Source organism: Sander vitreus, chromosome 3, assembly GCF_031162955.1.
Source record: "Sander vitreus isolate 19-12246 chromosome 3, sanVit1, whole genome shotgun sequence".
In the NCBI taxonomy this organism is placed as follows: domain Eukaryota; kingdom Metazoa; phylum Chordata; class Actinopteri; order Perciformes; family Percidae; genus Sander; species Sander vitreus.
In genome coordinates this window covers 11,690,904-11,708,062 of record NC_135857.1, presented here as the reverse complement: position 1 = coordinate 11,708,062, position 17,159 = coordinate 11,690,904, and the positions used below count along the sequence as shown (strand labels likewise).

At 39.9% G+C, this 17,159-nt stretch overlaps 1 protein-coding gene across 1 annotated transcript in view; it reads right to left on the bottom strand.

The window, feature by feature from the left end:
• Positions 1–17,159, bottom strand: part of plch1 (phospholipase C, eta 1) — a 54,137-nt gene that overhangs the window by 26,992 nt on the left and 9,986 nt on the right. Inside the window, exons 2-6 of the mRNA XM_078243438.1 lie at positions 11,036–11,182; positions 5,753–5,996; positions 5,390–5,519; positions 2,805–2,975; positions 1,845–1,938 (exon numbers count right to left, since the gene is read on the bottom strand). Of these exons, the coding sequence (XP_078099564.1) occupies positions 1,845–1,938; positions 2,805–2,975; positions 5,390–5,519; positions 5,753–5,996; positions 11,036–11,182 (786 nt within the window). The remainder of the gene's footprint in view (positions 1–1,844; positions 1,939–2,804; positions 2,976–5,389; positions 5,520–5,752; positions 5,997–11,035; positions 11,183–17,159) is intronic.

Below are 17,159 nucleotides of genomic sequence, written 5' to 3'. Positions count from 1 at the left end.
CTGATGGATATACTTCACACAGCCAAAACTTTTGGTACAGCATGAAGAGGAATGAGAGGGAAGAAAGCATCCTGTCATCCAGAGGGGAGGGATAAAAATGAGACAAAAATACCAAGAGCATGAAAAGCAGACAGCTAATTTGGAAAAGTAGACTGTGGAGGAGAAACGGAAAAACGTGATGCAGATATTGGAAATATTTTGGATATGGAAAGTCAGTGATCAGACTGGACACACAATCTCGTCATGGTGCCAGCATGGCTAAATCCAGATTTTTAACAGTGCACTGTATGACATGAAACACTGTTATTAACAGCTCATCACACTGTAAAAGTATGTTAACATGAATCTGTACATTATTGTCACATCTGTGCACAAAGCGTGTTTAAACACACGCAATCTCTGGCCTTCAGGGTCTGATCAGTCCTTCATGCCTCCAACCAGATTAGTCTCACCCTTCCTCCTCCCCCTCGCATCTCCTCTCCCTATACTCACTTCCCTCATTTCTGTCACACTCTCATTTTCTCTCTCCCGCCGCCCTCATTCTGACTTCCCAATTTTCTCACTCCAGATACGCTCCTCAATCCATCTTCTCCCTTAAGCTCACCCTTCAGTTGCACGTGGTGTTACTTTAAATCACACTCAGAGAAGAACACTTGCCAAAAGACAAAATCCTAAAACATTCATGGTCATTCGTTTTTATTCTTTTTAGCCACTCATTGTCAGGATTCAAGGTTTTTATTATGAGGGGTGGAATTCACAGTAAATAATAAAAAGAATGTGGTTGATGGAAATGTAAATTGAACTAGTATATTTGCTCTAAAATTTAATGGTGATGGAATTACTATGATATACTTAAATTTCATTTAAAAGTTTCTTGAATCATATGTTACATCTTGCTCAAAGCCAAAGATCTACAAAGTGAGTGTCATTTTAAATATGTACTGTAGGCCTAGATACTATTTTATTATATTTATTTTATATATTACTATATTTATACTATATGGCTCGACAAAACCCTGAAAATATTCTCCTGTACAGATGATCACAATTTTAAAAAGTTATTTAATTTTGATGTGTTTAAGTTTGCTAACTTAGTCTCAAAAGGCTGGAAGAAATATGTATAATGCGTTTACTCTCATTAATTCATCACTCTTATTGCACACCATTTATTCAGTGTTAACAGTGGTGTAGGCTATTAGCATTCATTTTGTGAACTGGCAAACATCTCATAATCACTAGAGACCCACCACAACGCCAAGTCAGGACAGGGGCATAAAGTGTGTGTGTGTGTGAGGGGGGGGGGCTTCCTTACTTCCTATCCCCCTACTTCCGGCGCCCTTGCTCGGACCACAACCATCTTCAAACTTGGCCTTCATTTTGATCCCAACTAAACACCTATGAAGTTTCATGACTGCATCTTACACGATTGCAACACTATCGCTGTGGCAATATAAGGCTGCAAGCATATACAAGACCTGTACTCAAAACTGCCTCTGTGGTAGTTCCCGCTACAGTAGATGTCTCCAGGACCACATTTTGCCATGAGCACACACACACACACACACACACACACACACACACACACACACACACACACACACACACACACACACACACACACAGCGTCACTGTCGTGGCTGGTAATAAGCCACACAATGTGTGACTCTGCTCTTGCAGGTTGACACCTCCTAAACGCCATAATGGTATAAACTCTATCAATACCTGATTTGGGGATCTGTTTTGAGAGGATGTAACAAAGTCATTGATGATGGTAAACTGATGGTTGACGGATACAAGGGGGAAAGATGAAAAAAGGAAAGAAAAAGCAGATGACAGGAAATTACCTTCAATTCCTATGACGCCTCTTTGTTTGTTCTCGTTACACATTTCAAACTTGTCAATGATTTCTGCAACATACTCTGGAGTCACGCTGGCCATCTGTAGAGAAAAAAGAGAAATATTCATGTTAAGACCTTGTTTAGACTCTTTAGTGTAGTAATTCATGTAGTAAATAACAATGCAAAAGAATTACATTTCAGTGTAAATGCTAAATGGAGTCAGAATGATTTCCTATCTTTAAAACACAATTGTGTTGCCTTTAAATTAATTTTCAGCCGTGTCAAACAAGCAGCACAGTCTTAGAATGGTATTAATGAGGTGTATCGCAGGCTGAAGGCGGGAAATACAGCATGATGAAAAATGACACCATTGCAGTGTAACAGAGAAAAGAGTGTGTCAGAAACACAAAAGAAAAAAAAACAAAGAAAAAAAGAGCAAAGAAAAAGTATGAACAACAAGAAAAGGGCGTCCATGAGACAAACCAATTTTAGGTGTGATAGATTTAGTGGAGCAGATTCCTCTGGGCAGACAGCTGAGACAAAGGGAGTTACATGTTAGACTAAGGGGAACAGGAACCTAATCTCTTTTGTGTGGCTGGATCTGAATATATTGAAACGGCTAATTGGGGAGAAAGTAGTCTGGCTCAACAGATGTACATTGCTGGGATAAAGCCTGACAGCTGTCAGAATGTCCCTCCCCTCTCGCTATCTATCATTCTTAGCGCTGCCCAGGACGGTTGTAATTGGTTTAAAGAAATATAAACAAGCCAAAGCGTTTTTTCCCCTATCCCAGAATAGATATGCGGTGTAGCCAGACCATACTCCAGCGCTGACACAGCGCTGTGGAGAGAGCAAAGCGAGATTAGGGAGAAAGTCGTTTAGACACCTCATAAAAGATGTGTTGGGTTTAACCTCACTGGCTGAGGATTTTATTTGCTCTAACCCGAGACCGGCTGGACTTCTCACCTTCTGCTCATTCTGCAGGAAGTTGGCCAGCTCCTCCGCTGTCAGGTGATCCTTCCTGTCACTGTACGCCATCATCAGCAGGAAAAGGTCCCGTCTCAGAGACATCATCTTGTAGAAGACGGAGAATTCCTCGTATGTCAGCGTGCCCTGCTGATCATCCGTGTCTGCTTCCTGTGAGATTGAGGAAGTGATATGTCATCAATGACACATCGCTATTATATTTTGATGGTTAGACCACAACTACAACAACAGGTTTAGTGAAACTCATGGCCTGCAGTGTGATTTTGTGGTTGAATCTGTGTTGACTGGAGTTTCATTTTGCATTTTAAAAACCATAAAATCTGCTTCTACACTTCTAAATTGCCGCCCAACTGTCAGATTTCTTGAGCAATTCAAATACATCCAGCTTCCATCCCCTGCTTGTAATAACAGTCGACCAATCAGAGCTTAGTAGGAGAGATTAAAAATGGGGATGTCATTAGCAAGCTACCTTTCTACATTCATGGAAAATAGTGACAAAAAATGGCAAGTCTGGATGGGAATGACACACTAAAAAAAAAATGTATAAATGTGAAATACGTTTATTTGCTGCTCCTAGCAACAGCAGCTTCCGTGTCTGTCGGACCTCACTCACTACTGATTGGTTAAGACAAAAAAAAGTGACTCGCCTCCTTACAAATCAGCTAACATTACAACACAATGTAATGGATGTGAGTGAAATGTTATGGCCATGCTATATGGCCAATAACCAATAATTACTCTAAGTGATGATAAACCATTATAAGCCCTGCCAATACATCAGTCAATGCACAGTCTGAAATTAGTATAGAGTTGTCAGCTGTGAAGGTGTGCGCGGGGGAACAGCTGTGCATCTTTTTTTTTTTTCCCTCTATCTCGTCATTTTTCTCTCTTCCACACTGATACAAACACAAATTCACACTGGAAAGCTTGCAAACTGTACCATTCTTTATGGCACAAACACATTAACCTTTTCAACCATTTTTTTTTTTTTCTTTCCTAACCTCATATCTCACTACATGTTGCCCGAGGACATACACAGCACAGATCGCTGCTCATCCTCTCCCTCCGCCGCGCTCTGCCTGCTCGCTGGGATCGGGCGTCTCATATTACCTGGATCGCACGGGGGCCCATCGACTCCACACCAAATCTAATAATACCAACTAATGCCTCTATCGCACTCCCATAATGAGCTCGCTGTGTGCATTGGGGGCTCGATCACAGAAAGGATCTATAAACAACCCGCAGGATATATCACTGTGATGGACTTCATTAGATATGCATGGACAGAAAACAAACAGAATCATGGTATTTTAAGCAACTGCACAAGCTGTTCTGGTTTGCAATGCCGTTTTCTGCCAATGCTTAAATGGAAAGAGATAATCAAATTATTTTTTTCCATCTAATCTTCTTTCCCAAAGAGTGAATTGTTTTAGAGAGGGAAATTACAGTTTAGCCAATTACGAAGAGATAAAAACACTTTGAAATCCACTGTATCAGCTCTAAACTGTTGGGGGTGGAGAAGAGGAGGCTTTCGGGGGATACTTTGTTTGGATAGTTTTATCAAATGTTACAAAAATACATACTACAAGGCAGTCTCAGTTATTATGATCAGTTGTAAGATGAGCTGAAATATAGATTTCCTGGTTTGTGACAAGACCTTTTTTTAATTCTTGAGGTAATTGGTTCAGTTTGGAACTTTAATAAAAGATTTACATTACCATTTCATTATATATAAATAAACCTGTTAGGGGGCCTCATAATCAAAAATGTGGTGCTGGGCCCCTATTGACCACACTCTACAAACACAAATCTATTTAGGAATGTGCATTGTAGGCACAATATAAAATAAAAGGATTAAGGAATTAAGATTTTGACACAGGCTTTTCCCAACACTGTCTTTATTGCCGTGTTGGCTAAACTTTGAAGCCCTGTTTGTGTTCTGCCTGCCACGCATTCCTTGGTCCTTTGAGTGCTGAGTTACTTGCAGGTATTGATTATATTTTTGATCTGTTTAGACCCTCAGCATCTGCCTTGTGACTCTACACTTCAGAGTGCAACATTGGAAAAGCCTGTAGACACTGTATTTGGATTTCTGACATTACTCAGTTCGACTTTTGTTTTAAAAATTGAAACCGCCATCTCCACACACTTCATCTTTTCACTCTAAAAGGGTCTTTCTCGCAAATGAACATATGAAATATTTCTCACACATGCTCACACAAAAAATGCAACAGTAATGTGACATCAGTGATCTAAAATAGTTATACACAAGGAATTTAATGTGTTTAACTAAAAGCAAACCTCATTTTTATTTAATAAGAGGGCTTACATATGTTCGTAAATGTTTTGGTAATTCATTTCTATTCACTGTTCAAAAAGGAATGTAAGAGCAATTTATTGTATTTGTAAGATGTAATGTTTGTATGGTTCTTGTTTTGTTTAGACGTATCCTTTTAATTAGCATGCCACAATGTTACCTTATCTTAAAATTGTAGGGACTATTACTGATAACGTATTGACCAGGATTTGGCAGTAAATGAAATAAAATGGCTTCATATTCTGACCTGAAACATTTGTTTGACCTTCCTGCGCGGCAGATTGACATTCAACTTGTGGAGAAGTTGGTAGATCTCTTCGATGTTCAGAAGACCGTCTCCGTTCTTATCCGCCTCCTCAAACGTCTGCTTCAGCCACGTCTCACACACACACACATTAAGGAAAATGAGGTGTGTATCATGTCTACATGAAATCTGTCTGCATAATTTCAAGTATTATAACTCGATATAATATTATTTTTGACCCACTTAGTGTACACAAACGCTCCAGAGTCCAAACAAATGAAAACTAAGACCAGGAACACTAGGCCAGAGGTGGATGAAAACAAAATGACATGAACATGAAATTGTTATCAGTTGTTAAAAGGATATTGATCATGTGTACGCTGCCGTTTGGCCAGCGAGTCCTCATCGCTGATCCCAGCCATCAGGTAGCGGAGGCCAGTTATCCAGGTTCTGGCTTCTTCTGCATTTGACGTCACCAGATCGAGGGACTCCATGTGGTTTCCATGGTACACCGTGAAACAGCAGGCCGGGTTGAAGCTGCCGTCTGCATGCCGATGGAAGATGTCCGATTGACTGCCCTCTGTCACTTTGTACAGCGAATCAATGGTGACTGAGGAAGCGGAAAAGAAAAGACTAGTTTATTGTTGGATAAGGCTGGAGATATTTTTGTTTTTGTTTAAAACAAAAGTCTAACACCAACATTGAATTTATCCTATTCACTGACCTCCTTTGTTGTCCAAAAAACTATTAAAAACACATCCATGAGCGACACCGTTGCATGGGGTGACAAGTCCCTTCATTTCCATGAACATGCGTACTAGGGGTGTTGAAATGAATCCTTGCATCGATGCATCGCGATTCTGCATCAATGCAGTGACGGACCATAATCGATTATTGCCTACTGATGTTACTTGTTGATTTCTTTTAGTTTTTGACTTTTGTCCGTTATGTTCAGACTTATATTCGGGAAAAGTCTTTTTTTTTAAGAGCAGATACAATAAAAGGGGGGGTTTATATATATATATATATATATATATATATATATATATATATATATATATATATATATATATATATCTCACTGATTGATGCTGCTTTGTTGATGAAAACCATGTGTAGCAATATATAATAATATTGAGGTGGTGACGCATCGTGATATCGAATCGATTCGAATCGTTGACAGGATAATCGTAATCAAATCATGAGACCAGTGAAGATTCACACCCCTAATGGGTACTGTAGTTTATTTTGACTCAAGCCCACATACACCGTCCAGTTGCTGTGAATCATATGGCAGAGTGGATGTGACACATGCCTTTGGTGTGGGAGATCTGGATTTGATTCCCACTGCGATACATCAACCAACGTGTCCCTGAGCAAGACACTTAACCCCTAGTTGCTCCAGAGGCGTGCGACCTCTGACATGTATACCAATTGTAAGTCGCTTTGTATGAAAGTGTCAGCTAAATGACAAGTAATGTAATGAATGCTCACAAGAGCACCCAATGTGTATTAATCCACAGTTGAAAATAGTCACCCACATGCAGTATGTGCTCTTGTTGTTGCATAGTGTTTGCTAAAAACTGCAGTGCCCAGCTGCTTTAGGAAATGATTGGGTCTATCAAAAAAAGTGAAACTATTTAATGTGTGACCTGATTTTAGAGATTTACTGTTCAGTAGGGTCGAATGGGCTTGGGGCTGAGAGCCACAGACAGGGTAGGGAAGTCGGAAAGTATTGAGAGGGGTACTAAAACATTGTTGGTTTGTTTCCTATGATTTGATGACAATAGAAAACAGAATAACACCAGCCTTATTCTTTAATACTGTGACCCGTTGCTTGACAATTCCCAATACAGTATAACAATGACAGAAGGATGGAGGCAGAATAATTTGACAAGTTTGAAATGGAATAATAGCGGAACTTTCCTAGCTTTCTGAAAAATAACCATGAGTTCCTCTCCTTTCTCTATCATGTGTAAAAAGAAAAAACACAGAGAAAGCAGTTCCTGTAGGCTTCAGAGTGTATCACGTTCAAATGAGGTTAGAGTATAAACTCAGCTACTTTTGGTTCTGTGTCTTTGTTAGGAAAGAGAAACAGCCTGCACTGAACTACGTCCTGTTCTACATATTTACACAGATGCTCTACATGTCTTTTCACCGCATTTATTTTCTCCTCGGGGTATGTCTCTTAGGTGTGAAACTTTAACGTGTCTTATTCAATTAAATCAATTAACCTAATTAATGACCCTCATCAATGCACTAATGTGTTTTCCTCAGAACAATGAACCTTAATGTTTTGGGAAACACCGTTATGTTGGATTAATTGATTAAATAATTAATGATATGATTATTCTATTCAATTAAATGCCTTCTTACCCACCCAAAAATACGGTCGTAAGCCATTCCAAAATTATCCATGTCCATTTCCCCATTACACTCTCATCCCGTTACATAATCTCATCTCTGAAATTCTGATATGACTGGCAGCATTATGGCTAGTCATACCAGTGTGCCTTGGATTGTTTTTGTTATATTGTTTTGTTTTTGTTCCACCAATGCAATGAGCCCTTCACAAGATGGAATAAGCACAGCACACCTGAAGTATCCGAAGAGCACCCGTATGTGAGGCAAAGACCCAGCAGAGCTTCTACTCCATTGTCTTTAAATATAGCAGCATTATTTTGATCATGCTCAGACAGAAAACACATGTACTCAAAGAAAGAACTGGGCAGCTGTTGTTTGTTTCTCTTAATCATGGCAATGGAGAGGATCTTAAAGGCTTTTCTAATGCAGCCAACACACACACACACACACACACACACACACACACACACACACACACACACACCTATAGACAGATGTATGCTTCAGTAGGTTTAAACATAAAACCAGTAAAGTAGAAAAGTGACAGTGATGCTTTGAGGGGGCTATGAAATATATAATGGTAATCCTTCCAGAGCCAGAGCAGTGTGGCTGATTCAACAGACATTCTGGGGGGAATGGAGGGCAGAGATAGAGACAATCTGCAAAGCACAAAAATAGTATAGTATTACTACATTATGTAAGTTTAAAGAATAATTCCAGTTTACTACGGCAAAGTCCAACAGGGCAACAAATGGACAGTCAGACAACGAGGCGTTTGGTTAGGTTTAGATAGCGGGAGCACTGGTTAAGATTTGGAAAAGATGATGGTTAAATGTTAATAGACACATTGTGTCTCGTGCTTCAAGTCAGTGCAGACCTTTTCTGCATTAAACCAAGACATGATCTTTCCCGAACCTTAACCAAGTGCTGCCAGTGCCTAAACATAACCATGAAAATGCTGTAGTTGTTGCGAACGGATATTGTTTTATATGATTATTTTTGTATAAAACAATTGCGATTTGTTGTCATTGAAGATTTTACTGATACATTCATTATTAACGTTACAGTAACTTGCCAGATTCATTAAATTAACAACATTTCTTAATTAAAATGTTTTAGTCCCTGGCAAAGGTGAAGCGTGGTTCACAGTAACCTTTAGCCCAGCTGGCGCGCGCATATGTGACGTCATGGGAACGCCGTGACTATTTATACCCGCGCTGGTGCTCGCGACACTAGTTGCAGTCTTCTCCTGAACAGAGGTGGCACCAATGAGCAAAGGCTACCGACGTTGCTCTTTCTACTAGAAGAAGAAGAAAAAAGTAAACCACGGCAGAACTGGCTGCAGCATTGCCGTCAATGCTTCAAATTGATTGGATGACCTACTTGGTGGGATCAAGCCTTTCATTCACCATAAAAGAACTCATCTTAACCCAGTAAGTTTACAAGAGACTTGCAGTCACTGTGAGAGTCCTGGCATCCGGTTGTTGGCGAACTCGTTCAGGCCTCCTGTTTCCACTTTGTCGCACACCGCTGAAAAAAAAAAAAAAAGAGCCGTGCGCGACCTCTGCTCGCACGCCATAAATCCGGGCGCGCCGGCAGGATATTACGTCATTTTGAAGTCACGATGGCGCGTTTCAGGCTCCAAAAATGCTGGAACCTACAATTCCTGACAGGGCTCCAGACTAACTTTTTGCCTTGATCGCACTGGTGCGACTAACTTTTTTTATTTAGGTGCACCAGCACAAAATTTAGGTGCACCCAAATCTTTCCTCGCGTCGCCATTAACGCCACAATTTCAAGGTCACCTTTTTATCACGCTCCATATACATTCATACATAAATTATGTCAATTATTTTAAACAAGAATAAGGAGTTGGTAAATTTTTTTTTATTATTTGAAGCACAATTATACTGTACTCAAAGTCTTATAGCAGGTCCCCCTTTGCTGTCAAATGCCCCTCAGATGGCCAACACCTGTAATCTGGCCTTCTTCCCCTTTGGCCTTGGCTAAACCAGCTTGCCACACTCCCTAGCATCAAAATTCTCAAAACTGGGCCCCTCCACACTGATTCTTATCAGATCTTCCACTATTCCAGGACTAAAAATCATATCTCTGTATTTTTCAGCTGAATGGCGATACACAATATATATATATTATATATATATATTATATATATATTTTTTTTTTTATTTATTTTTTTTACAAAATGGGCTAAATGTTCAGTTTGAAGTCAAAGCCACTTGTCACAAGCTCTTTTATTAAAACAGATGTGATTAAAATAAAATGCAAAGACAGGGTTTCCTTCCCAATTTGAAAATATACAGCTGCAACACATAAATAAACACGTAAATTATCTGAAATAAATAGCCTGGGATATATTAAAAATATATATATATATCTCTGAGAAAGCTCCTTCACTTGTTTTCAACAACAATAACAGACCCGGATAGCCCAGAAGCTCATATAGGGTGAGAGGGGGAGTGCGATGGACTGAAGCGTATGCTACTAACAAAGTGACGGCTGACTCATTATGAATAGGTCCAGCACGGGTCGAATGCGCTTTGGTGGATCAGCAGCGTTACACACGTCTTGTGTATAAAATGTCTGTATCGTCCCTGGCTGCGCTGCATTTTTATGAACTATGATAATGTGGCCATGGGTCACATCTCTCGCCCAGGTCCAGCAGGCTCCGTCTTACACGCTATTACTCAACGAACTGAAGTTAGTTGCATTCAATAACTTCTGTGTTTTTTGCCGTGGCGGCCGCAATAACACAGAGTTACCAGCAGAAACACTGGTACCAATACAGGTTTCCCTCTCATACTTAACAATATACAGCTGTGTTAATAACAATTAAAACTGTAGACAAATGTCAGCAGTGTGGAGCGGCGCTGTGTCTCTCCATGTTGCAGGGAGCCGTGTGTGAGTGAATGGGGGCGGGGCTGCGCGGAGGAGAGATCCAAACACAGGCACGGCTTTACAGAAGAAATGGGACATGTAACGCAACATTAAACTATCGATATAAACGACATCGCTTTGTTAGTGGAGAGGCAGCGGATGCGAGGACGTTAGGTGCACCGGTGCGACCTAGGAAAAATCTTAGTCGCACCCTTACAAATTTTGGTCGCACTCTAGAGCCCTGTATGATGCAACTCCATACAGTCTTTTGCTAGACCCTATTTTATACAGTCTATGGTTAGACCCACATCTTTCAAACTCAACACTGTGCATGTATGTGTGTGTGTGTGTGTGTGTGTGTGTGTGTGTGTACCCATGCATACTCACTCTTGGCCTTCTCACTCTTGCGTGAGGGCTTCCAGCGAATGCAGGAGCGATGATCATCCAGGTAGAAGAGCCTCACCAGCCCTTTGGATCCTGCCTTTATCTTTACCATCTGTGTCCCGGACTGCATCACACCCATGCATCGCTCCACTGCAGAAGAGAACACACAAACACTGGGGTCAATGGAGCACTATATTAAGACACAAAGGGACCAGGTGTCTGGCTTTACTTTTCTCAGGAAGAAGTAAGGCAAAGTGTCACAGTGTCACACAATTAGCAGAGCAGCCAGCAGCTGATGTGGGTCAGAGTCCAAACTGCAACAGAGATGCTACTGTCTGAACATACAGGGCTGCTTTTCTGTTTCCCACCGACTTGCTGCCGAAGGCAACAGAGAGAAAGAAGAAAGAGAGATCTCATAGAGAGAGACGGAGCTAATGTGTGTCTCTCTGTTCTAAGTTTCACAGAAGGCCTGTAGGCGGTTCAAAAAGAAGAAATCTACACATCATGCTGAGGCAGGTGGAAGCTACGACTCCATTAAAGTTTAATTTTTTAGTGAGGATTTAAAATATCGCTTCACTCAAATGACATTTAACAAAAATGAAACAACAAACAAAACATACTTGGTTTTGGTTTTGAGATATCTGTCTCTTCATCTGTACAACAAGGTGAATGCAATTTAGTTTGCATTGAAACATGACAAATTATATATATTATTTCCAGAATCAGTATCCTTGCTACTAGCACTACTAACAGTTTGCATTGGAACTATATCTTCAGAAGAAACTAGTCACAATTAAATCTGTCCAGTGGAGGTTTGTAGATTATCCAGATTAACTAGGACACCGTTTTTTTTAAATGAAATGTTGCTCTTTAAACGAACAAATATCAGAATAGTTGCATGTAATTCAAAACTATCTACGTGGCTCGATACCATAAGTGAGGCAATCTATGTTATTTTTGTAGTTTGGGTAAATTCACCCTTTAAACAGGTAGCAAGGTGTTGGTACCAGTTGCTATTGCATCATGGCTGTTTTAAATACTGCGGTGATTCTAAACGTCTCTGCCCCATCAACTTCAACACCGACGCACCCACATGCTGACTGCAAACCGGTGCTTCAACAGCTAACCTGTTCTTGCAATGCATTGTTGTCATCATATTCTAGGAAGAGAAAAACTCGATTTCTAGCATATATGTACAGGATGCAAAGGAATAGAGACACTTGTAACGAACAGAAGAAGGAAAATAACGGTGGAGTAGTCTGAAGAGCAGAACAGAGGGACTGAAATGATGTGAAAAGTGACTTTGTGTTTGAGTGCTGCCTGGCACTGTCCAGCATCGAGAAAGGATAAAAGACAAAACTTTTTACTTTTTGTGAAAGCTGGTGACAGGGATACAGATGGGGATGACAGCAGAGAGACTGTGGAATTCCCATCCTCATTAGTGGAGTGTGCGTGCGTGCGTGCGGCTATGCATATGTGTGAATGTACTGTAGCACGTGTTTTCATGCATCTTGCAATGTCTACAATATGTTTACATGCATCAGTGTTTACACACACGTATAGCCCATCATTTGTCTTTAAATAAAGAGCTTAAAAAAAACAACATTGTAAAAATTATCATATGAAGAAATATTTAATTAATACAATTCACTCTATAGAGCCTTGGCTGTAAAGTATTCAGGTGTGTGGCCACAGACTCAGGACTATATTTTACTATGTGTGGCTGCATCCATATTTTTAACGTGCACAGAGACACAAGACTCCCTTTCCTCTCTCTTAAACATCAGTTTGGTTTAACTCCTGACTGCAGAGAAGGAATTGAAACACATATAGTTGAAGAGTAAACTACCTCATACCACTGTACAAAATATTAGGGGCACTTAATTAATTTTAAATGGATGAGGTTAAGTCTGATAAAAGCCACGGTTATCCATTTTTATCTAATCAAATTGTTTCCAGTCACAATGGATAAAATGCACTACAACAACGGAGTAAAGTACCATCAAATATATACTGTAGCTAACATAGTAATTACAAAAAAAGTGCTTCAATAGAGCTGCAGCTTTACAGCCTCCCCTCTGGAGCTGCTAAGAGTAAAGGGGCTTTCTTAAGGACACTTCAGTTGGTTGGATGCTTGTCAAGGACAGATTCTACTTGTATGAGCAAGGGAGGTTTAAGATAGTTGTTGAAAACTCAATGGGTGCAATCCCAAATTGCCAAAAAGGTAGGTAAGTACTACAAGGAATTACACAGTTCTTTGAATTTGAATCCCTTAATGTGATGAATCTTTTACAACACGCAGTTTAAGACAGCAGGAAGAATGAAAAGAAACACCATAGTTTGTGTGTGAACACATTTGTCGACTACAAGCCTTTCACCTTAACATTAACTGGTACCATAATCTACCAAAACTCCAATCTTAAACCCAATATATCTACCCTATCATCATGTAGCTGTGTTCAAGATTCCCATTGCACATTTACAGTGTTTTAGATCAATAAAGAAAATAAACTCTGCAGCAAAGACCACATTCATACATTTACAGCAGTTCCCAAAGAGAATCTGAACAAATCAAACCACACCGATGATACCGACTATTGACACAATTTGCATATCATGTTTTTCAGAAATTCCTGGTTAAGATGTTACACATGTATCTGACTAACTAAGTATCTAACTAAATGTATTATAATCACAGATGTTATTTTACAAAAATACGAGAAAAAGAACTTGAAATGTTCGAAAGTTGTAGGACATTTGTGATCTTCTTGACTCACGAAGAGCACATGCACGTATACACAAAACTATTAAAATGCATTTTTTGAGAGGACATGGGTGATTATCTTCAAAGACAAGTAAAGTCAAACCTCTCATGGATCTCATGGAACACATATTCAAGCATACTTAACAGAACACACGCTGAGCATAGTACTTGTTAACAGACTCTCTGTCCTGAGGATAGGCTTAGCAATGACACAAATGTTCTTGATATTTGAGAACAAAATATACAACAAAAAAATATACCTAACAAAAATAGATGACTTCTTGGAGTCGTAGATGCTACCTCCAGGGACGGTAGCAGACACACACAAGCATAAGCACCTGGCCCTGAGCCTGTGTTTTCTCCCAAGGTGCATGACAAATGCATCATGAATGCACTAATGGCCACACAGTTGATAACACATTGGAGTACGTGGGAAGAGAAACAAGTAGCCATGTAAATAAAACGGTAAACTCGGGATCTTTCCTCTAACAGACTTCGATAATGGCTTTACCAAGACAAGTCTCAACTGGGCATCCAGTGACACATCAGCTCATGGTCAAGGAAATATATTTACTGTATATAATCTCCAGATTTAAGTTTTTGTCCTTTTATCATACAGATTTGTTGATCATGAATCAAGAATCAATACAATCTCCTATCTGCTCATAATGCAAGTACAGCAGAGCTGCAGAAAATAATGGGGCACTGAAGACAAAGAGAGACTCGGGGAAAAGATTTAATCAGAAACAAGAAAATTGGCCATTTTGCATTATTTATTTCACAAAGCCACTTCTGAAATTCACAGCTTCATTAACAACATAATTCAATGGAGGTCACTGTCCAATGTGGGTTTATTGTAGTATTGATCACATCTGCAGTCTCTGCTCCAGTGAGCAGGCATGTTCTTCTGGGATATTTGATCTCACACGGTTTCAGGCTCAAAATCCATGACTCAGACTAGACAAGTTTCCAGCAACACTTCTCCAGTACTTAGTTATGTAACATCATAAATCAGGCCTAAAGTGAATAAACACTATTCCCCATCACTAGAGAGTACATGCCCATTCTCCTGCAATTCCCCTGAAGTATAAATATGTAAGAGTGTTTCTCCGAGAGGCAGTCAGATATATTTCACAAGAAAAAGCTAAAAGGGAATACAGACGTCTGCTTTTTTTTTCCATCCAGCTCAACAGCCAACATGAGGCAACTCTCCAGAAATAGGAGGACTGACATGTACAGGTATCAATTCATTGTCTGTTATTTTGTATTGAAACACAACTTAAAAGAATAATACTCTGCCTCCGTTTTATTTTTTTTTCTACTCCTGTCGTCTATCCAACCCAATTACTCCTTGACATTTCTGCAGGCACTCTCTAGTCACTTAACTCTCCATCAGCAATGATAAGGACCATAAAGAGTCAAACCTCAAACCTAGTTATAGCTGAAGATTGAGAGGCAAGAGACACAAGGAGAAGAGGAAGCAGGTTTAAGATCTGCCCAGGAGAGGGGAGCTGCCTCGTAATCAAAGATGAGAACTAATGTAAGTGGCTCTTAAAAGAGCTCTGACAACCGAATCAAAGGATCAGTGCCCTTCACATCTGCACTCCCGTCTCTTGTCTCGTTTTCCTACAAGCATTAATGCTCAAACCATCCGAGCGCGAGGATTTTAATTTACAGTTTTATTCCAACTTGCAATTCCAGTATCTTGTTGGACATCTAAAACAAAAAATAGTTATGCGTCTTCTTAACCCCACCTGGCATTTGTATGCAGGTTATTAATCTTAATGCTTTGCTATCTACGGCCATAGTATCTGTGCTTTGCCAGTTCTCTCCATGCAACCTCACAGAAGACAAACTCCACCAAAGTATATACAAATGTGATTTTCAGCTAGGTAGGTGAATAAAAAATAAATAAAAAATATGTGAAGCATCTTTTTTTCTTTGTGCGACATCTACTTTTTGGCTCCCAAAAAAACGAGTCCAAAACGAGTCTGTGGGTGTGTATTCACTTGTGTGTTTGTCTTTATGTGCATGTATGTGTGCATGTGTAAAAAAAACATCATCTCTGTCAGCACAGAGCGGAGAAAGCAGATCAAAGCTTTGTCTTACCAAAGAGGCCCAGGCAATTCAAACGTATTTTAATGGGGTAGGTGATAGAGAAGCCTCTGTGATAACCTGATGAACAAAGCCTGTCCTCACGCCAGGAGAGTGAAAAACAGCATCCGCAGCAGTTTCCATTCATCATTTCCAATCTTAACTGTCATTTTTAATCTCAACATTATGAGATATTCATTTTAGCCATCCCTTTAGCCTCACTGCTAGGAGTTTAGTTTCAGTTAGGGATAATATTTAAATTCTTGATCAGCTCCGCGAGAGATCTCTTGTTAAGATTTGGTCAGAGGGTGATGACTCAAATGGACCAAAGATCCAGTCCAAAGGTTTATTATAAATGATTCATATTTACATACATTCATATTCAGCAGCATCTGCCTGATCCTTCATGCACTATTCATGTGACATAAGGCACTGCCACCCGAACTACCCAAGTCAGTACAGTACAGTCCCACAACAAGCACAGGAACAGCAATCAAACCTAAATAAAACTGAATGGAGGCACGCCGTCGTAATTCTTCACTCATTGCTGTGTTAGCTCCCATGACCTGAAGGTTTGTTTTGTGTGCTGAAATTGTTCAAGATGTGATTCAGTTTTGGTTAACTGACTGTCCACAGAACAAAAACTGAATGACATTTACACATAATTATTGCTATGATGAGCGGTAAAATGCACAGTAATCTACACAGGTAGAGCAGGCGCACATAAACAGAGGTTTATGCCTCGACGCAGAGGTCCAGGTTTCAAATCCGACCTGTGATGATTTCGTACGTGTCTTCCCCCTCTCTCTCCCCTTTCTCAATTAGCCGTCCTATCCATTAAAAGCGGAAAAGCCCCACAAAAAATAAATCTTAAAACAAAACAAAAAAAAATGGAGCATGTAATGAGCAACATCTCATTAAGACAAGCTATACAGGTTAAAAGTTATGATAGCAGAAAATGAGCAGTTTGATCATCCTGGGGATATTCTGATACATAAACATGAGCTCCTGCTCTTTTCCTGGGCTATAAATAGCACCAGGAAGCAATATGTTTAATATGCAATATGTTTGTCCACACACACACAAACATTTAGTCTGTGAAAGACAACCTGCAGTAAGAAAAACAACGAGGACGAGAGGCTTTACACAAGATCTATCAATTTAAGTGGAAGATACAATGGAAAAACTTAGGTTTTAATGGGTCACACACACACACACACACACACACACACACACACACACTCACTTACCAATTTGTGTAAGCCTGCA